Raw genomic sequence first — 22,083 nt, 5'->3', positions numbered from 1 at the left:
CCCAGGTGTGGGGGGGATAAACCAGTCCCAGACCTGATCAAATAACACCAAAGTGATCAGTTTGAGTCACCATACAAGCCATGGGTCTTTCAGCAGATCATTGAAAAAAAAAAAAATTAATCAGCAGGCCAGTGGTAGTAATCCTTCTCCTTTTAGGATAGATTTAAGTATAACAAGATACTATACGAAGATACTCAATAAACCACAAGTTTCTCGGAAGAGATGACTTTCCTTGGTTAGGTTGTGCAGAAGCCAGGGACATAAAAAATGCATAACAAAGAGTAACTCAGCTCAAGCACACAAACAAAGAACCAGACTGGTGGCGGCCATCTTGGATACTTGGAATATTATTTTACCTTTGCCGTGACATTTCAGGAATCTAGTTTTTAAAAAATTATGTAGTTGGACTGAAGTGGAAATAATATTTCAAAATAAATGACATAGACTATTATTGCCTTTTGTTTATGTGCTTCTACATTTTTGGTCTTTGGCAGTAAGATGACATGTTTTTTCACTGCTGTGCTTCTAGTGTTGAAAACTGCAATACCCCATGTTTTACTTGGAAGGACAGCTTTTTCTCATAGCTAAAAGTTTACAAAGCTTGAATATATTTGGTTTAATACAACAAATGAATAAGGATAATGATAATCCTGATAATCGGTTCAATTAATGAATAATAAATATGCATAAACTGACAAGATATGAACTATGTCTTTGTTTGTGAAAGATTTTCTTTTTTACATTTGCAAATCTGCCAACAATAAGTCCCTCAGTGCATCTATCCCTCTGTGTGCATTTAAGTACTGACATTTCACTCAATAACCCAACTGAAGTACAAGCACATATTTTATTCATATAGGCTACATTGGTCAAGTACATTATGAGTAAGTACTTGACTTAGGACCTCTGTATAGCATTATTATGTCCCATCATCCTAGTTTACAATTTAGTCTGAACAAATGACATTTTCTCAACCAGCTGTATGATTGTAGATTTTTCACAAAACACACAAATTACTATAGAGAAGTTCTGCTTGTCTACAACCTGAAGAATGATCTTAACTTAGTATATAAAAGCAAGTGAATGAGCAGGCCAATAATGTTGAACAGTAATCAGGGGCTAATGCTGAATCCTCATCTGTATTTATAGAACACTAGCCTTTGTCCTCAGGGATTAGGATGCTCAGAGGCGGATGAGTGGCACAACATGTTGTTTGTGTTAGTGTGTGTGTGTGTGTGTGTGTGTGTGTGTGTGTGTGTGCATGCGTGCGTGTATGTGTGTGTGTACTACGACTGTTATGTTTAATTAAGCACACCGCAGTAGATGAACTGCAGGACTATATCAGGCTGAATTTTGTACTATATAAGTAATATACTGGGAACTTGCATCCAACAATTTGACAAAGCTGATTGGGGGTGGTGTATGTTATGGTCTCGGTTTGAGCCATTTTAGTGTTGAGAGGTTGCCATAGTTGTGTTCAGGCAGACCTATTGAACAATGAATTAAGCAATGAATACAATTAAATACACTAATATGTTATATCTTTCATTGTCTTCAAAATTAAAATTTGTTTGTATTAACTGTGATTCGTCTTGCGATTGGCTGCAGCATAACTTCTAAGCTTTTAAATTGTGGTTTTAAAACATTATCCATTTTAAAACGTGATCCATTTTTTTATGTGTTATAAAATATAATAATGTACAAAAGGTCTTGCAGCATACTTGGAAACCACTTCTACACAGCCTACAGTTCCTCAGCTTCACCCTTCTTCTCTTGAACTATTTAATTTGTGCACTACCCTAATAAAAGACAAATATTTTCCTTGTGAGCTTGAGATATTGTAAACCTTTGATGAGGATTAAAAAACAGATCCAAACACCACGCAGACTACTGTAGACTTTATTAAAATAAACCCATACCTTTACATGCAGCACAAGGCCAAGCCAAAGACAAAACACCTTGATTAGTAACAGCAGCTGACTTTGACACAGTCACATCAATTAACAACAAGGTTTGTCACACCACAGATTTAAATACCTCTTGGCAGACAAATGGGCCAGTCTTGTCTTAATTACACTAAAGACATCAGAGAAGATGTTTTAAAAATAAATCTTAAATCTCACAGCTAAACATATATGATCAGAGACTAATGTGGGTGGGTGTGAAAGATCTTGAATTTCTGGTACACCCAATGCTAAACTGGAATTACCTAATTGGCACCAAATCAGTGTTAGACAGAGAATATTTTTACGCCATGTATACATTTTAGATTTTAAACCTCTTCTTTTAACTCTACTCATTTGATCATATCTGTCTGAACACAGAAACATAATCATATACTGTACGTATAGGGTGATTATGTTAAATCTGTGTATCCCTGTACAGTTCAAATTATTTGGAATAAGCTAAGTAAAGAATAAATAGTGGTCCTGTGTGCCCCAATAGTAGCATAATTTCATTCACATAAAAAAGCTATTTCCATATGAGCACCCACAGAAAATTGCAGACACATATGGACTCAAAAAATCATTCACACACACACACAATGTGTAGTACATTCAGTGCAGAAAAAACACCCTAAACCAACCAACCAAAACTTGAATACACCCCACACTAAAGTTTACACAGAAGACACAGAAGCAGCATAGACAGTAAAGACAAGTCTGCGGGGGCATTATGATGAGGACAATAACACAATCCGTACAGTGAGAGATAATAGCAAAGCCAGTGGAGTTAATGGAGAAAATGCAATATTTGGAATCAGCATCCTTTCCTTTGATGCACATTTTGGTGTTTCTAGATGTGTAATAAGTTATTTTCACATACATTCATTTGGAAAATAAAAAAAATCCTCAAAATAAGACCACTGCTTACTAGCCTTACTAGACTGGATAACTTGGCCAACCGAAAACACACTAAGTGCTAAGTGAGCAGTGAAATCATTGTTCATTCCCTTTATGACATTTTACACCTGCAACATTAAACCTTTTGTCCTAACTTGGGTCCTCACTTGAGCACCAGAGTGGACAGCCCCTTTTCAAGCATATTGGTCAATGACTGGGCTCCTGCAAAAGCTCAAAGGTCAGCTGTGTGATGTGCTGCCATGCTCGTTGGATGTGACGCGACTCTGTACTGCGTGCGCAGATGGCGAAGCGCAGGACAAAGCGGCCGGCAAGCTGACAAGGCACCATGTGGATCTTTTTGCTCTTGGTGATCCTTTCCAGCAAGTTCTGGTTCAACTCATTGGAGCCCTGAGAGGAAGAGGCAAGGAGGAAATGATGAACAGGCTTTTTGTCTTGCCTTCTAGACACTACTGGGTTAAACTGTTGGTGATGTTGCATTTTAAAATGTTTGCTAACTGTTTTAGGAGCTCTGTATTCACATAGAAGTGCATTGTTACCTGTGTTCCGCAATAAGCAGATTGTTATATTGTTAACAACTTTTGACATGACATTTTTCCCATTCATCACATCACATGCAGAAACAAGCACATATATGTAAACCTCACCCGTCACTTCATAACTCACCTGTAGCTAAGCTTTATAACCATTTAGCCATTTGAAAGGTAGGTAATGTGTGTGAGAAAGACTGGACTAGTAAAATGTAGAAATTCTGTGTATGTCACCTTCTGATACACCACATTCAACATTATGACTATTACTTAAGATACCTCAGCTTTCCTCTGCCAATGAAAAGAACAATTTAACACGCAGAGCAGGAAATAATTTATCTAAAATATATACTCCATACTCCATATATTCCAAGTTTACTTCTGCTGTGTTAACTGAACCTCCTTTCTCAGATAGGTGTGTACATCTATATTGTTATCTATCTGTAGCGGGTATGAAATGGGTTTCACAGGGTAAAGAAATTTCGTAAAGGACCACACTAGATTTATCCACTTATAGTAGTTCTATAATGTTGGATGTCGTTACCTTGAGCCTGAAGCAGACCAGTCCCAGGATAACCTCTGCACAGATCTCAAACCTCTTGTCTGCTCGCACAAGACTCTCAAATTCTTTGGCAAGGGCCACATGCTGTAAAGAACAGACATAGATTATAATGTGCTGTGACTCATGCACTGTAAAATGTCCCCGTGATACCCTTTGCATTTCAATGAAAGTACACTTGAACGGCTCATTATGTCCACTTGTTTTAATTAGTCTGCGGAGATAGTCAGTGCTGTCTGGTGTTCACTCTAATGTTAAAAGAATGGCATAGTAAATTTAACAAAATAGTTGAAGGGCAAATGGCACGATTAATAAGTATAGTAAGTTTTAAACACTGAACAGAGCATTTTCTGGGGAAAAAAGGTCAAACAGTTGCCTTGCTTTTTCATATGACCTCTGGAAGAAAACTCAACTACAGAAAAGTCTGTAATTTCTACAGTTTTCCCTAGATGGCAGTGCTGTATCATTACATGGTACTGTGCTTTCAGACATACAGATCAGAGGACTTTTCTACCAACATCCATTCTGTACCTCTCTACCAAAACTTAAAGAGTGTTACCCTTCACTATGGACTAAATGTAACCGTCTGTAACTATCGATAACCAAATGCATTTGATTAAAGAGGCGTGTTGAGGAATAGAACACATCTTGGTAGGAAGCACTGCCTGGGAGGCTTAGTTCATACAAGTTCAAAACTGGGCTCTGTAACCATAAAATGGCCCGTATCCAAATCTGCTCTCAGGAAATGTCATTGTGCTCCCTTTAAATAATTTGCAAAGGGGGACTGTATGATCAAACATGTTCCTACAACGTGATTCATCCACTTATGATCAAAGAGACCACTTAGACATTGAATGCATGCCCAAACTCTGAATGTGCATTACTGCATCTAATCACAATAACGCGGACCTCCACTTTTCCTGCCTCTCTAATGAAGCCAAACTGTGATCTACATGACCAACTGGTTGTCCATCTCATTGTTTCCTCATTACCAGCCGGTAATTCAGCATCACTCAGAGGTGTTTACAAGCTAATATAGCCTAACCCTACTCTTATGACCTCTGTCTGTTGTGTCTGTTTTGCTTAATATTGTATGCATGTAGGACTCATTTTATCATACCTTTGTCATTAAAATGCATAATTTTACAACTTTCCACTTAATGGGAGGATCATTTGTTAGTGTTAATAAAGATAAAAGTACAAATTAGAATTTAAATTATTTTTCCTCCACCAGGATAGAGGAAACTCATAATCAGTACATCACATGTTGTATCTCCATTTGAACATTTTTTCCATCTTGTCTAAAAGATTTAACAATACAGGACCAAAACAATGTCTCAAACTGTTCCATCTGATCTAGAGGACGGATGTACAGTACAGTATTGTCTCATAGGTTATGGCTGTGGAGATTAATGCTTCTTCTGCCGCTTCATTTAAAATGGAGAGTAAACACAAAACAGGCTAATTTGATTGACAAGCAGATTGAGCAGACTGGAGGGAGGAAGAGGAATATGAGGAAGAGAGACAAGCAGGGGATGAAGCATCGAGAAGAAACTGCAAAGTGAAAAGGATGGGACTGGGTGGGTAAGGGGGAGGGAAAGGAGGGGAAATGTAGGCAAATGTTGCTATATAAAGAAGATACAGAGCACACATATATGAGTGACAGGATATGCTGATGGAGGCAGAGATGAAGAGACTGAAGGGACTTTAGTGGTAAGGAGGATTAGGTGGGGTGAGGCGTGGGAGGGAGGAAAGGGATGGCATTTACCACGAAGACCAGGCAAATGTGATTGTCAGAAGTATTTTTTTTTTCCAGGAGTGAGCAGTCGGCATGAGACACAGAGAGGTAAAAGAGGGAAGCCAGACCTCTCACCACTGCTAGCATGTTGCTTCCTCTTTTATTTATTAATTAATTTATTAATGAAGCAACAAGGGAGTCGGGTTTTGGATTAAGTTAATAACACTACAGGATCACCACATTGATATGCTAATAACAAATGGTTGGTTTTTCAGCTGCTGAGACAACGTTTTGTGGAATAATTCTCAATTTTCCCCAAACTATAAGCATAAAACCAACATCTCACTCTACTCTGGAAAAAAATCAGCCTTTTATCACAAAATTAAACACTATATTGCCATAAATATTTAAACTTTTCTTGTAATGCTTCATTAAAACCATAGCACTGGTTAGGACACAATAATACACCCATAAATTGAATATACTGTACTCTATCTGTGTTAACTTTGTTAGTTGTTAGTCTGATCTGGAGGTCTCCATGTTAATTGTGTTAAATGAGTTCAGATAATATAACCAGAGATTTGTATGTTTTCAGAGGCAATTTCTACATGGAAATGTTGGATTATGTGTGTAAGGATTCAAAAAAGCAGAGATGTTTAAGGGCAAATATAAGGGCAAAAATGCACGTGGACTACCTTGCGTATGTGAGCCTGCAGGCCATTGAGCCCATACATACGGAAGACAAACCACATCTTTAGTGATCGAAATCTTCTTCCCAGTGGAATCTGCCAATGCTGCAAGACAGAGGAGGAAGAGAGTAGGGGAGTGATTATAGCTTTAACTTCTGTTGTATATTGCAAGTGTATTATTAACCAAGGCTTTCCACTTTCTTGTAAATTGTGGAAACAAAACTAATAATAATTGCTCTTACCCTATAGTCTGTGATCAGCCCTGTTGAAAAAACAAATGCTGAAATCAGTTAGTAATGTCACATCATATACAAATAATTGTTAATTCAGCTGTTCAATTTATTTAAGGGTCCATGTGCACATTGTGCGCAAATGCCTCTATAACCAATGACAGTGTGCCTTGCCAGTAGATCCTATTAAGATATGCAAAAATAAGAATAATTTCTCCTAACAGAGATTTCAGTTTGCAGCAATAAAGTCAATAAAGCTCTGACATTAGCTTATGTTGTAAAGCTTGTATTTTGGCTTGCTTTCTATTATCCAGGTGTTGCTGTCATCGTGTCCACCCCCGACAATATATGTCACTGATCACTTTCAGTCCACACAGACCATTGGCTACAGATATCTCATCTCTAAAGAATGGAGGCTCATGTTAGTGGGTGCTAATAACCACTAATTAGATTGAAGAGTCCAGATTGTGAGCGAAGGCTTTTGTAAGGTGCCTCAGTGTGGTGGGAGGTAGCTGTTAGTCTTTCTATATGCCTGCTTCTGTGTCAGACAAATTATAGAGCAGATCTGAGCCCATCTGCAGGCTAGGAGCAAGTACATCAGCATGCGCCATAGTAGCACAATCATATACACAGAGTGAAGTGAAGTGAAGTCTGGTTTGTTTTTGTTTTGATTTTGATCCCAGGCAAAGTTTATAGTCTTACCAAGTCTCTCTCACATTTCCAAGAAGTCCTGTCTTGCAAGATGCTAATCGCGTGTATTCATTTCATTAGGTCACAAATACAGTAAATCAGCTTAAATTTTGGTAGGATGGAATTATGAAATTATTAAGCTGGCTCACAGAAGCCAGCGCTTACACACACACACAAATATATTTTTAACTAACACTAACCCTTGATGGACAGATTGCATTCCCTGGTTGTTACACATTCATCTTCATGCCTGTGTTTATCTGGTTTAGGCTATACTGCACTGCATTTTTAGATGTTGATGCAATGCTTCAGCAGTTATTGTTGAATTGGGAATGTGTGCATTTTGGCTCAAATGAATGAGTACACTAACCACCTTCCTCACATTGTGAGCAGTAAACAAGGTCACAGCTGTTCTTTGTTGTCTTTATGTTATGCCATAGACCCCATGTTCCACCAACCTGATCTGTGGTCATTAATTCAAATAATTGGTAAGACTTTATTTGAAGGAGGGTGCTATGCATAAGACTGACATGACTTTGACATGACAAAACCATGACATGACACCTGTCATGAACACGAAAAAGTCTTAATGAATGTTTATTTAATTTTAGCGAAATGACTCTACCTGACTCCTGGTTTTCGTGTTTCAGATAAAGTGGTTCCACCTTGAAGGCACCAATAATGTCCGCTCTCTTCTTCACCCTGTTGATAAGTGTTGACAAGCAGAAATAATATTACTGGATCATTTAATCTTAGAAATCTTTTAGAATCACACATTGTAAAATGTACAAATTCTGTTTTATATTTGTAAATAAGTTATAATATACTGTACTACACCATATTGTTAGTATGTTGTACTACAGTAGACAGTAAAGACTATTATGTAGTAAGTCTCAATATTGCATTAAATCTAATAAATCAGTATGTGAAACAAAATTCATTCTGAGCCAGAGGTGATGAAAAAGGGTTCTCTTCCCTATACCACATGTTGAGGTTTTGAAACACCTCTGTTTCCATCTTGTGCAGAGCCTGTCTCGTTTTGTTTGCTGCTGACAGAATGGGCAGATGGAAGGCGTAGTTCTATTTTTGCTGTGCAAATAACTGAATTGTAGATGGATATCTGTTTGTGATGACACAACTCATTGTTACTTTGGACCATGAGTCACTCAGGTAAAGTGCTCTGACAAATTACAAAATACAGAACGTGCTAGATTCTTAAAAAAAAGCAATTGACAATTGTTCTTTTATTTAACAGGTCATTTTGTCAGCTCAATGACATACTACATGTATCCACATACCAATAATGTACCCAATATTAGTGGTTGCTGGATTGTGTACACAGATATAGCAGAACAGTACGGCAACTTACCACATTGTAGAGCAGTCAAAATTGATTAAAAGCCATTTGTGTGGGTTGAAGTTGAAAGAGTCTGCAAACTTAAAAAAGAAACCAGAATAAATAACTAATGAAGCCACATTGTTTGATGTCTTGCTGGAATGACAGGTGGGAAGTAACAAAAAATAACACAAAACATTCAGGATTTAATTTAATGTCAGTGGTTTTCAGTGAGGTCTGTAGTTTGGCTGGGATTTACTAAGTTGCCCAGAGGAAAATTAAATGCTATAATTGGTTTTAATATGTTTAATGTAACATTAGCACAATTTGAATAATTTGCTTTTGCAAAACACACCATAATATATATGTATTTCCCATTACTGATGCAAAGACAACCTTTTCACCCACAGCATTATCTAGACTAAAGCAGGCACAATTTATTTGAAATGCAAAAGAGGAACATCCAGCCTACAGCTCACAGGGCACAAGGAAAATAATCCTTTCCTGGTAGGGTTTATTCAACGAGAGAGAAACCTTTCCTAATCTGTTCTCATCTTTTTGTTGACTATCTTTTGTAATATCCTTTTCTCTACCTCCATAAATGCAATAATACAGTGTAGAGAGACAATGTGAGAGACAATCCTGGCTGACAGTTGCCATGCTGACTGATTCAAAGGTTGCCTGCCCGCCCGTCACTCATATCCTAGCAACCAACCCTCGAGCAGGGCTGCACTCTCATCCTAAAAGGCTTTGTTCCTTCTTCTGGTCCTCGTCCAATAATTTCCATTGACCTCATAATGTTGCAAAGTTATATACTATAACTACAGTACATGAATTCTACTAAATATTATTGCATGTGTTTTAAATCAATTTGTGAATTTCTCTCCACCTCCTTAAAGTAGGACCCTAAAAAATACTAAAATGCAAGATTGTGGAAATAAAAATGTGTTACTGTACTTAATCAATTGCAAATTTTACCACTAATTGTCAGTAGGAAAAAATGTGAAACAACATTTGGTCCTTTTACAGTCAAGTCACTTTCTCTGTCTCCCCACCAACATTGTTTGAACTTCTGTGTCTAATAAACAGTGATATATAAAGGTCTAACGCTGCCTCAGGAAATTACTCTGTCCTTATCTCTGCATCTCTGCACAGCTTGGGGAGCAACAGCTGCCTCGGCAGCCTCAAAAGGCAGATTGATGCTCCTGCGCTAATGCAAATTGTTTGGCCCTATTACTCACTCTTGCATGCTTCCTCCTTGACATTAACGTTATACTATTTTCAAACAGAAATAAAGCAGCTAGATATAATAAGTATGCAGTTGTGTGTCCTTTCATAGATGTTATTAGAGATATTTCACAACCAATTGAACAGAAATAGGTTGTCTTGTCGTTCAGCAGCAACATGTATCTGTCCACTTGGATGCACACTTCAAGTTTTTGACCACTCTTAAGCCATATTAAATCCGTCCTACACATGGTTTGATCAAGGTTAAAATCCTATCACATCATTTTTCTCATGAGCATTGTTGGAGCGACCTAGTCAAAGAAATTTTACCAAGAAGCTAAAACATTCTCACCAAAACACTGTTATTAATTGCGTTATAGTATATGAACTTAAGTGCTTGCATATCTTTACACACCTCAATGCCGTTTAACAAATGCCTAAATTCGGGACAAATAAATGCGCTCCCAGCATACGCTGCATCAATGTGCATCCACATGTTTTCCTCATTACCTGGAACAGTCAAGAAACAGAGAGGTTATTAACTTCTGTAAAACAATTACTTTCGTCAACCCAGATTTAATAACTGGGGTATAAAACTATGATGAATGAATTATTACAAACAGTCACATTCGTAAGTTGTTTCTCAAAAAAGAAATACACGGATCAATTAATTGAAGTGGTTTATCTTTTAGCTGGGTATAATTGAGGATCATAAAAATGTAGACTGAGCATTGGGAAAACTCACTGAATACAGTATGCTTAGTTGCAGGGAATAGAGGTTTCTTACATTCACCCTGACTCCCTCTTGAGTATTTCTCTTCCCTTCCTTTTCAAAAAAATCAAGTGTGTGTGTTGCTGCAACAGTTGACTCACATAAGGGACCCAGCTCGTTGATGTGATCAAAAGCACATGATGAAGTGGTGCCGAGAGTTGCACAGAACTGAAAAACACAAGCATATAAATCCTTTACACCTCAAAGTGCTTTGTTACACATTTTGTACAGGAAAATAAAATACAAATTCACGGTCCTTGCAGCTGCTGTAACATATTGCTTTTAAACAAGCACAGATATAAATGTTTTATTCAAACATAGATCTGGATATCAGTTTTGATATACACAGATGATTCAGAGCTGCAGCCTCCTGATTATTGCTCACTGATGGTGATCTGTAGGCCCACATGAGACAGGGATTATTGTCCTTAACTAGATAGAAATACATTAGGCTCAACAAAAACATTGTCCTTAAACAGAAGCCTCAGGGTACACACAGCAGAATCACATTGTGGCTGTTAACCCAGTGAGCAGTTGTGTAGGTGGTAGAAGCAAAAACAATCCAATAACAGATGTGTGAAACTTAATGTAAAAATTATCTAAAGATGGAGATGTTGCTGTGGGTCTGTCTGTGTGTTAGTTCTGAGGTAGTTTGCTGGCTGGATGTTGATTTTTGTAACTTCTTACATAGAAAGGGATGAGTCCAGCAGCTTTGTCCTCCTCCACCATCTTCTTAAGCATGTCTCCTCTGACAGCATAGCTGTTGTCTGTAGGAACCTGTCTCATCAGTACTCCTCCAATCAGAGCAGCACGTTCAACTGAGGAATGAGCCTTAGGAGGAAGAGATGAAAGATGAAATCACATTCATATTTTTGGACTATGGACTCTTGGACTATGCATGCTAATAAGTTTGATTGAAAAATGTACATATATATATATTGTTGTGAGAATGAGATAAATGTGAGGAAAAGGACATGAGACGTTTGACTGCCTGACACATATACTTACAAGCCATATAGTAACATGATTTGCTTGTGCTTTAATTCTGATGGCCTGTGTTTTAAGACTGATCATTGTTGATTGCTTAGCTCAGATTGCACAGTACAAACTACAAAGTTAAAGTAAGCAAGATGTTTTGTTTGATATACTGTTTTATATTTTTGTGCGTCTCTGCAGTCTGAGCCCTGACTTTTGCTCGGCCTCCAGAGACCTATGGTTGTTCATAATCAGATTTCAGATTAGACGTTGATTTCCAGTAAAGAGGAAACGAAAGTCCGCTCTTGCTGCAACTCGACTTTTTAGATAAAAAAGGCCTCCTTGAATACACATGAGCGTGTATCTCGCTCACATGAAGGGAAGCGTGAAAAGAGGTGTGAAGATAAGAGGAGGGTCAAGAGAAATCTATATTATTTTTGAGTTTATAATATTCTTTAATAAAATTTTAAACTTGTTTTAAAACACCATAACCTACAATTGATAAATTATATATTATAGTGTAAATACACACTGTACTTACCATATAATCATAATTGTCAAATATAAATTTAAGCATACTTTAAATACTGTATATATACATGTATGCATACTGTACATATCCACCTACTTCACGTATATGAAGTACATAAATCATTTAGTATTTATAACCGCCACATTTATTCCCGAACAATCTTATTCTTGTTCACAATTTACAGATTAGACTGACTTGTATGTATATAGATATTAAGTATGTTGTTGTTCATTGTTGCTTTTATGTACAGATTATTTATATATAGATAAATTCATCTACTTGTATGTACATCATGGTCCTGTGTTTATTTTTACCTACCTTATTCAGCTTTGTTGTCCTTTTTATCTGTATGTCTATTTCTATCTATCGTCCTGAAAAATCCACTGTCAAATATTGGGAGCAACGATGAAATTCCTTGCATGTGTAGACATAGTTGGCCAATAAAGCTGATTCTGATTCAGATTATACCTTTATAATTACAGATTCCTGAGGTTGTTGAATTTTAGATAAGCCTGTACCATACTCATCCTCAAAACTTGCAATCAAATGGTTTTCTTCAGTAGAAAAACACCAAACTGCTCTCCCTGTAAAGGTCTGTGTGGCCCTCAAGCAAGTCCTTAACCTAATCACAAAGTCAGCCTGGTATTAAACCTGATCAGAGCTAGCTACTGCCTGACTGACCCTCTGTCTCCCTCAATCACTGAAAAACTCTTTTACTATTACTGGGAGTTCACTTGAACTGCTGTTGAGCAAGACCTTTTTTTTTATTTTAAATTTGTCAGGGACAATGCAAAAGAGACACATTGTAACAGGTTACAACAACATGAAAATATGTGTTGCATATAGGGTTTCTAGCTGAAGCTAATTTGCAACCCCTGTCCCTGGTTAGGCTACATACATCACTATTACCAAGAAAACAGAAACAAACAACAACAAACAAACAAACAAAGAACATAAACACACCAGTCAGGAAAAAACAAAAAACAAAATAAATAGTCACATTATATACATATATCTGTGTTTGTGTGTGTGTGAGTGTGTGTGCGTGTGCGTGTGTGTCTGTATCTCTATATCCGTATGGACACGTCCATTTATAAGTGCGTCTGCACAAGGCATGATAAGTGATCAGATCTGGTTTTGTTTCAGCCAGTGCTTCACCTTTTCATTAAATGCTTTCCGATTGGTGTGTGTTTTTATTTCTGTTGGTAGGGCATTCCAAAAATTTATCCCTTTTACAGAGAAGGATGACTGACCAAAAGTGGTTTTGCGCTGTGCCACCTTGCAGTTGCCATTAGCTTTTCCCCTAGTGGTGATTCTATTAGTATTTGTTTTTGTCACATATGGACAAAGTACAGCTGGAGCAAGATTATTCACACATTCATTATTCATTTAAAAATCAATTTCATAAAAGAAAACTTAATAACCAAGCAAATTATATATATATATTTTCAGTATTATACAATGATGCCATTTCATTTGTTTTTGATCCATTATTTTCAGTGCTTGTTTTTATAGTGATATAATGGGTTTAAAAGTTGACTGTGAAGCCTGGCTCCATACAGTAACACAATAAGGAAGATGGGAGAATATCATGGCATGCATAAAGTTGAGCTGCCTTGAGGGGTATATATTGTCTAATCATTCTAAAACAATTCAAATTAGTCTTTACAGTTTTGCATTGTTTAACATGTTTAGCAAATTTAAGTTTGGGGTCCAAAATGACACCTAGGAATTTAAAATCATTGACTTCCTCAATTTCCTCTTGATTTATTCTAATTATAAACTTTTCTGTTGCTTTCCTTCTCATGGAAAAACACATTGACACAGTCTTCAGAGTTAAGTGATTGTTTTTAAGCCATAGAGATACTCCCTCCATTTCGCGTTGTTAATATCTCTGCTGCTACACAAGGGGTTTTGGCTGCTACATTGATAATTGTGTTATCAGCATACATCTAACATCCAGCTTTTTTGCAACATGATGGTAAGTCGTTTATGTATAGGCTGAAGAGCAGAGGCCCCAAAATCGAGCCTTGTGGAATTCCCATTGTAGATTGTCAGGGGGTTGAATATTCTGCATTGATTTTTACATGCTGCTCTCTTGATTCGAGATGGAAACCAGCCAGTTGCTTGATCAGAAAAGTTAAAAGTACTTAGTTTGTTCAAAAGCACTTCATGGTTCACAGTATCAAAGGCCTGTTTAAGATCTATAAACACTGCTCCAACTACATTACCCTTATCTAATGAGGATTTGATGTTTTCAGTGAGGTAGCAGTTGGCCATTTCAGTTGAATACCCCGGTCTAAATCCAAATTGTTTAGGATAAATAAGTAAATTATTTTCAAGGTGGTCAACCAGTTGTTCTGCAACAATTTTTTCCAGAATCTTTGAAAGAACTGATAGGATTTACAGAAATCAACATATTTGCAGAAACTTTGCAAATGCACTGTGGCATTGTATTTTATTATACAACACATTGGCTATTCAATAAGATCATACAGCTGCAGTGAATTTGAAGGTGTTGTTTAGTATAGCTGAAAGGTTGCCTAAGTATATTGACAAACAGTCAGATTAAAATAAAAAAAGACAAACATTGGTAAATGCATTTTTAAAACATAATTATTTGTTAATACTTGAAAATGGTAGGCAATAAAAATGTATGTGTAAAGTCAGAAATGTGGGTAAAATTAAAGGAAGCTAGCTTAGTCTCTGCATTAAAAAGTACATACGTAATATTGGTAACATATGTTTGTGCTTACTTGCTCAGAGGTGTACGCCACCACTTTGGAAAGGATTTCACTTTCTGATTTTTCAGGGTTTGAGGCCTGGACCCATCGGATTACTTTACAGCGGGCAGCGAGCAAAGACACCAGGGTTGCCTCACTGGCTGTGCCCTGTTGGAGAATTAGAGGGAACTTGTCAAGCAATGCTGCTCCACTGTTGTGGATTTTAAACCAAACTTGAATATTACCTATATTTAAAAAGGCAAAAATCAAATAACCCAGTGTTTTAAATCTATCTTGTAGCTTGTACCTTGTTTTTCAAGAAGTTTTGTACGATGGGCTTACATCAGTGCTGTTTCAGCTACAAACTAAAAGCTGGGGCTGCTGCAGTTCATCATTATCTTTTAAAAATCTGAACTAAAAATTAAACACTTCTTGTGTTTACTGAAAAGCTGTGTGGTTTTCCAGCTTTAGGACCTGAATCACAAAGTCCACTGAGTGGTGGATTAATCCAATCAGTCACAGTAGCAAGGGTTTATGTTGGTTTTTAGCAAAGGACAGCATGTAGTACCACCAGTCAGTGGTGGTACTACATGCTTTTGGTGGAATACTTTGGTACTATAAATACAATATGGTGATAACATGCACCTGCTCACACATTTTTAAAACAATGGTGAATATAATTGGCATGTAAATATGCATGTATACATACCCAGTGTTAACTGATTATGTGAGCATTCCTACTGTATGTTCGTAATTGATAAATATACTGTAAACCTGATAGGACAATAATCTATTAACTTTTTGGTGCTGGCCTGTAATGTGTGTGTCCTATTGATGCTCTATACAACTATACCCAGACCCTTTAAAAACACAGACACACACAGAGCTGAACATTTAGTCAATGTAATGAACCTTTGATTGAACATTGTGACACTTCAACATCCTCATGAGAGGAGAAAATAACTGTATTTAGAAAGTGTGTGGTGAGTCAACATGCAGCCAGCCTGATACCGAGAATTGCTTGAGGCTACATAATGAAGTGAAGCGTGGCTTCTGAGGCATCTGGGGGCATTAACACAAGAAAGTCAATGAAGTGTTCAAATCATTCAATCAATAAGCACAAATCTCTCGCCAGACCAGCACGCTGATAAAGGCCATGTCAGTTGTGTCGGAACAAGTGCTAAATTAAGACAGACCTTAAAGATGTTAGGGACCCACAGAACAAATCAGTAAATCAACATATCCATCAAACAATTTGAAACTGTCTAAAAAAGCAAACCTCAAGCTTCCAAATGACCCAAGTGTACTTCCTGTCATTTCTGTGCTTACAAAGCACTAAGCACTAGCCTGGCAGCCTTTATAAAGGTCCACCAACTTTCATCCATCCTCCTATCCACTAGTAATGGTGAAGTATAACCTGATCTTTTACAAATGTAACTGAGTGGGAATTTTACCATAAACCCCTTTTCCTTTAACAGCTGAAAATTTAAACGGCAAACCTACTCTTAAGGATAAGAAGTGATGTTTCACTGCTAAAGATGATGCAGTTTTTGTCAAAAACAACTTTACATAGAAAGTACTGTAGAATGAAAAACACATGCTATTATTTTTTCTCTAATGCTTAAGTCAATTAGACTATGTAATCTTTTGTGATACCTAAAAGTCTGATTATTGACAAAGGGGTAAAAAGGAAAATTCAAGGTCACCAGAGGGTCTTTTTCAAAACCATCTCATTTCTTTGTGTTGGTATAAGGTTTATAATAATAGGCTGGCAATGTGCTGTCACAACACTCATTAGCCTTGCTGCAGTGAGAAGAGCCTTATTCGTTGCCATAGTGAGCTGGTAAGCTGCACTTAAAAAGGAGAGTGGCAGATAGAAACAAAAACACGATGAACCAGATGAGCACACACACACTCAGGTGGTAACAATAGAAGAGGCATGAAATGATCTGTCATCAGAGGGCACTCTCATGCTTCAATACTCACTATCCCCCGACACACACACACACACACACACACACACACACATATATATATATATATATAGATAGATAGCATCCTCTGCACTAAACTAATGCTTAGCCTTTTGCCACATGAAACAATCCCAGCACCATCAGAGTCATCTCTGTCTGCCTGCGGATGACGTATTAAAAGGCAATTTCCTGCCAATTTTCAGCTGGTGTGAACCAGGGAGAGAAAGAAACGACAAATCAATAGTAGACAAATTGCTGATGAATATGGGTTATGGGGCACTCAGTGTATTTAGACACGTTTGTTTTTCCTGAAAGAAAAACTGACATTCAAAATGGATAAATCATGGAAATGCATTTACAACAAAGTCATGGTTCCTGGAAGCCAATTAAAGGCTGTATTTGAGCCTTTACAAATGTTTCAAAATGTGAGCAGACGTTGGTTTGACTCCTTGGACTGCTTGAGAACATTTGTGCAGTACACACAAAAGCATAAGTACACTTACCTGGATGACACCTCCTCCGTGGCCATGCGTCCCAGCTATAAAATGCTCAGGCAGTTGCAGCATTTTCGCCAGCCAATCTAACATCACCGTCTCCAACTCTGTACAGGCTGGGCTGGCAGCCTGAAACACACACCCAAAAATACAAACAACAATCTCAAATGTTCTGTTTGCATGTAAATATGAATTAAAGAAACAGACAGTCTTGAAATACAGAGTCATATGCAGGGACAAAGTCAAAATGTTTGTTACCCAGGAGAATCCAATACAGCCAATGGCTCCACACAGCATGTCGGCCAGCATGGCGGGGTAAGAGGAAGCAGCTGGAAAGTAGGCAAAAAAGTGTGGGCTGTGCCAGTGGGTGATCTGCATACAGATAAAACATGCCTCATTAATATGAAAGCAAGATCAAATTTGCCATTTTGCTAGAATTACTATAATTAGTCAAATTAGCTAGGGAAAACTACTGGCTAGTCATCATGGCAACAAGTTGCATGAAGTAACCAGGAATACTCCTCACTTTCAGCAGAGGTGACTTACTGCCAAAGACCACAGAAGGCGTTTTTTCTGACTGCCACTTTTTAAGCCACAAAGAAATTAATATGTGAAATAAACTGTATTTTCCAATTTTTGGAAGGAATAGAATGAAGGTGTTGGAGAGACACTGTTGCAGGACAGAAGAGAGCGACACTTGATTTTAAAAGGACCTCTGTTCATTGAGAAACCCAATGCTAGACTGTAGGTTCAGCAGAAATTACAGCTCACGCAGCACTGAGTAGCACTTACATGTTTCCAACTGTTATATTTTTGGACTGTGGGAGGTAAACAATGCAAAGATGGGTAGTACATGCCAACTCTATAAAAGGAATGAGACTTAAACCAAGGACATCCGCCTCCTGCTATATGGGGAAGGTACAGGAGCATCTGTTCAAGAACTTTGGTGATCAGACTGATGAATCAGTACCTGCACGTTCAATGATAAGTGTTATCGTTACCACACTTTACCTGCACTTTGTCTGCACTGATTTTATAAGTTTTTACCGTGCAAAAGATATTTATTAATATATCGATTGCACTGAAAGTCTTATAACTGGCCAGGTGGTTTTGAACGCAAAACATTTTGTTTTATGTACCTTCATAAAACTGACAAATAAATCAAAGGAAAGGAAGGAATCTGAATGTATATTTTTTTGCTACATGGTAACAGTGCATTCCAATGAACCAACATATTGCCAACACTTGCCCTCATTTCTAATAGTGTCTCAAAAAGTTATAATGTACATAAAGGAGGTACATTAAACATATATTAAGCAGCACTGGTTTGCAGTATGAATGTCAAAACAGGCTTTGTAGAGGCCTTAATTTATTCAAATCAACTGTTGCTGAGCATCCTTGTTAAAAAGCTACTTACATCGTGGGACGTGAGAAAGGTTTTGTTTAATTAGTGGTATAGCAAAATTGCTAATGTGAATATATGGACTAAACCTCCTAATACTGATGTCAATAATTTGTGATTGGTCAGGGAAGATACTGAATCAGCTTGTTGTAATCATATTACTTAATATATTGTCAAAATGTATAGACATGATTCCACAAAAGAAAAGCCGTTGCCTCAACACCAGTATTACTTTCCAAAATGTCCAAAAGGCTTTTAAATTATTATATTATATTATACTTATATTATTTAATTGAACTATACTGTCAGGATAGCACAAGCAAAAAACACCATTGTGTGCATCAGCAAATCAAGCTCACCCCTGGCAATATCACCCTCTCCACATCTTTCATAATATCCTCATAACTCTCAGGCTCCAGTGGTGCCTCAGTGGGAATCAAGGAACGAAGATAACCCGGTTCCACATCTGGATACACTGGTCGCTGTTCTATGTTCTCCAGGTAGTCAGCCACGTAGTCCACCATCTCCCTCCCTCTGCGCCGAAACTCTGCTGCATCCATGGTACCACTGGAATTTAGCACAGGAACATTTCATTTCTTAAACAGTATGCTGTTGATACTTTAATTAGTTGGATTCTTGAGGATTCCTTTCAGATTAAAATAGACTGCCACTACAGAGTAAAACAGTGAACAAATGAATAAGCATATTCATAGCCATAGGCGTCGTCAGGTCATTTTTCTGGGGCTTCAGCCCCAAATGTTTAGACTGTGACCCTGAATGTAGCTCAACAACAACAACAAAAATATTTTCTGAATTAATATGCAATAATCTTCATGACGCAGCCTCGAAGAATGGAGGCTACTTCTAATAATATTGCTACATTTAGTTTAAGTTCAAGTAACGCGACCTCCCCGCTGTTACTCAGCCTGCCTGCATTTAGAGCAAGACAGCGAGAGAGAGAGAAGAGAGAGAGAGAGAAGAGAGAGAGAGAGACAGAGAGAGACAGAGAGAGAGAAAAAGAGGAAAAATATGTGTATTTTGTTTTAGTTTGCTTTATTTATTTTTTCTCTCCCTTTCTTTTAGTATTATTGTTTATATGTGAATGTGAATTTTTGCTTTGGCAACATTGTGCCAATAAAGCTAATTGAAATGAAAGAGAGACCGCGCATTGGTTTCAGCTTCAGAGCTTGTCAGGGACTACTAAATTGTCCCTAGCAATAATTCCAAACATTTAAATATAAATGTTGTTGGATGTGCTGAATGAAGTTAACGTTTGTGCAGATTTGTGGTGAGATTTCTGCCTGACCACATGTGTTTCAGTTCTAGTTTTCCCCTCCGATGAAGAGCACTGTGCTTGTCTCATCCAGTACAGTCCCAGATGGGGATACTACCATGTCAGCAGTGCAATAACGCAGCCTAATGCACAGCAGAGTATAGGGAAGGAAGAATTTTCATTAAATGATGATGTTATTCTCATAATATTCTGACTTTTTTCTGGACATGTCAGAGAACGCAGATATGTGGGAGAGATTCTGAATGTGTAGAAAATTTTGAACATGAGCAGAAAACCTGCTGAAACAGATGAGCTATATAAGTCCAGGAGTTTCTGATTTTACATGAGAAAAGTTGATCTACAGGAGAAACATATCTGAAAGCAACACAGAATGCCTGAGAGCTGCACTGCATTAGATTCTGGTAGAGATTTAGAGTTTCAGTCATCACCTGCCGCCTGAATTTTGTGTTTCCTTTTACATAAATAAAAACATTTCCACCAGAAATTGATGCAGAAAAATTCACCAATTATCAGGTGAAAGCATCAAATATTTTGGGGCTGGGCTAAGCCCCCAATGTTTCGAGCTTAACAACGCCCCTGTTCACAGCCAGAATTCAAGTTTAACCTTTGATCTACTTGGTATGACTGAGTTCATCTTTGTAGATCATTGATGCCAAATGAGGTCCTGAGTGTTGATAATGTATTATCAAACGAACAAAATGACTTCACTCTGGATGAACATGAACTTATGTTATGGACATAGATTCAGTTTGACGCTTACTTACACTGAAAATGTGAATTCTAACAGCCATTCAATAATTAGTTTGCAGGACATTTTAAAATGTATAAAGACATTGAAACAGTTTCTTTTAAAACTATTACACTTTTACTACATTGTATTACATACTAACGTCAGAATTGTTAAAACATACTTACTACTGCGGGTGCAATAACAGCTGCAGTAGCAGTATAGACACACCCATGGAGCCTAAGCCATGCTCATTGACATAGATTGTATGAGCTTCCCATTTTTGTATGAGCTTGCACAATTTAAATGTATGAATGAACCCTTGACCCTCTTACCAACACATTAAGCCAGTCTGATCATAGCTTAGTTTACTTTCACGTTAACAAGGTGAGTAGAAAATCTTGGTCAGTTTGTACTTACTACTGTTAGACATACATTCTCTCATAACACAGTGTCAAAAGGTAGTTTAAGACGGAGCCCCATCAAGATTTCCTTGATCACATCGACATACAACCTAATGACTAAGGGAAAGTAACGTTTATGAGCCTATTTGTCAACTGCAAACCAGGAGCATGCTAAACTTAATAAACCTGTTGCAGTCTTACAACAATCAATTAGTTAGAATGTAGGAACATGATATATATATATATATTTATATATATATATATATATAAATATTATATTCTCATACAAATCAATGGCATCCTGTCTATTCAACTGGCACAATATATGAACATTGCCCTTTGCTCGACACTAGTGCCTTATCATTCAACAAGTGTTTTTCACCCTGCATGTCTTTTCCCCTTGTTGAGAAGCAGAGCACTTATCCTTATCTCAAATAGGATTAGACATGTTTGTATGCATGTGCATGTGTGTATGTGTGTGTGCATACTTACATTTTAACGTGAGAGCTTCAGCCGTGGTGTTTGGATGGTGGATCCTCTCCTTTAGCGTCCACAAACAGACAGACAGACAGCCAGGCACGTGTTGCACGCGTTTGTGTCTGTAAGCAGTACATTTGCTCCTTTTATCTTGCCACTAACCACCCCCACCCCACCAACCCCTACTAGGCCAGCCAATGGGAACAGGGCCAATATAAGAAACCCAGTAAGAAAAATTCACAAAGAGTTTCAGAAGCTGTGGTTTCTTTGCCTCCACACACCTGCACAGACATATAATTTGGGTGTCCTATCAGCCTTTTAACATAGATTTTTTGGCTTCAGATAAATTGGCCAAATTATTACATTTTTATGGATTTCAGTGCGTGAGAAAGGTCATACCAAAAAAATAAAAATAAAAATGACTGGAGGGCTGCTCATGATTTTATGTAA

General features: G+C 37.5%; 1 protein-coding gene across 2 annotated transcripts; it reads right to left on the bottom strand.

Moving 5' to 3' along the window:
• Nucleotides 1-1,883: 1,883 nt before the first annotated feature.
• ddc (dopa decarboxylase) lies at nt 1,884-21,784 on the bottom strand. 2 transcript variants are annotated; one of them, XM_038711940.1, is made up of 14 exons: nt 21,649-21,784; nt 19,091-19,298; nt 17,588-17,701; nt 17,339-17,458; nt 14,896-15,030; nt 11,320-11,463; nt 10,734-10,800; nt 10,276-10,370; nt 8,667-8,734; nt 7,923-7,999; nt 6,620-6,639; nt 6,384-6,482; nt 3,936-4,037; nt 3,051-3,251 (listed from the first exon to the last, which is right to left on the bottom strand). In XM_038711940.1, the coding sequence occupies exons 2-14, from the start codon at nt 19,289-19,291 to the stop codon at nt 3,051-3,053; spliced, it is 1,443 nt and encodes a 480-aa protein (XP_038567868.1). In that variant the 5' UTR covers nt 19,292-19,298; nt 21,649-21,784. The 2 variants fall into 2 exon arrangements, with proteins under 2 accessions (XP_038567869.1, XP_038567868.1); XM_038711941.1 differs by lacking the exon at nt 21,649-21,784 and having other exon boundaries at nt 1,884-3,251; nt 19,091-19,291.
• Nucleotides 21,785-22,083: the final 299 nt, after the last annotated feature.

Source organism: Micropterus salmoides, unplaced genomic scaffold (assembly GCF_014851395.1).
Source record: "Micropterus salmoides isolate LMB-PRFRI ecotype aquatic unplaced genomic scaffold, ASM1485139v1 Ms_hic_scaffold_11, whole genome shotgun sequence".
NCBI lineage: Eukaryota > Metazoa > Chordata > Actinopteri > Centrarchiformes > Centrarchidae > Micropterus > Micropterus salmoides.
The sequence above is the reverse complement of the archived record's forward strand: the minus strand, read 5'-3'. Positions and strand labels throughout refer to the sequence as shown.

Coding starts and splice junctions, on each gene's coding strand:
- ddc (XM_038711940.1), bottom strand. CDS start 19,291: ATGGATGCAGCAGAGTTTCGGCGCAGAGGGAGGGAGATGGTGGACTAC. Junction 15,031..17,338: donor ACGGAGGAGGTGTCATCCAG/GTAAGTGTACTT, acceptor ATTCTCCAACAG/GGCACAGCCAGTGAGGCAAC. Junction 8,735..10,275: donor ATTTGTTAAACGGCATTGAG/GTGTGTAAAGAT, acceptor TTCTTTTTTAAG/TTTGCAGACTCTTTCAACTT.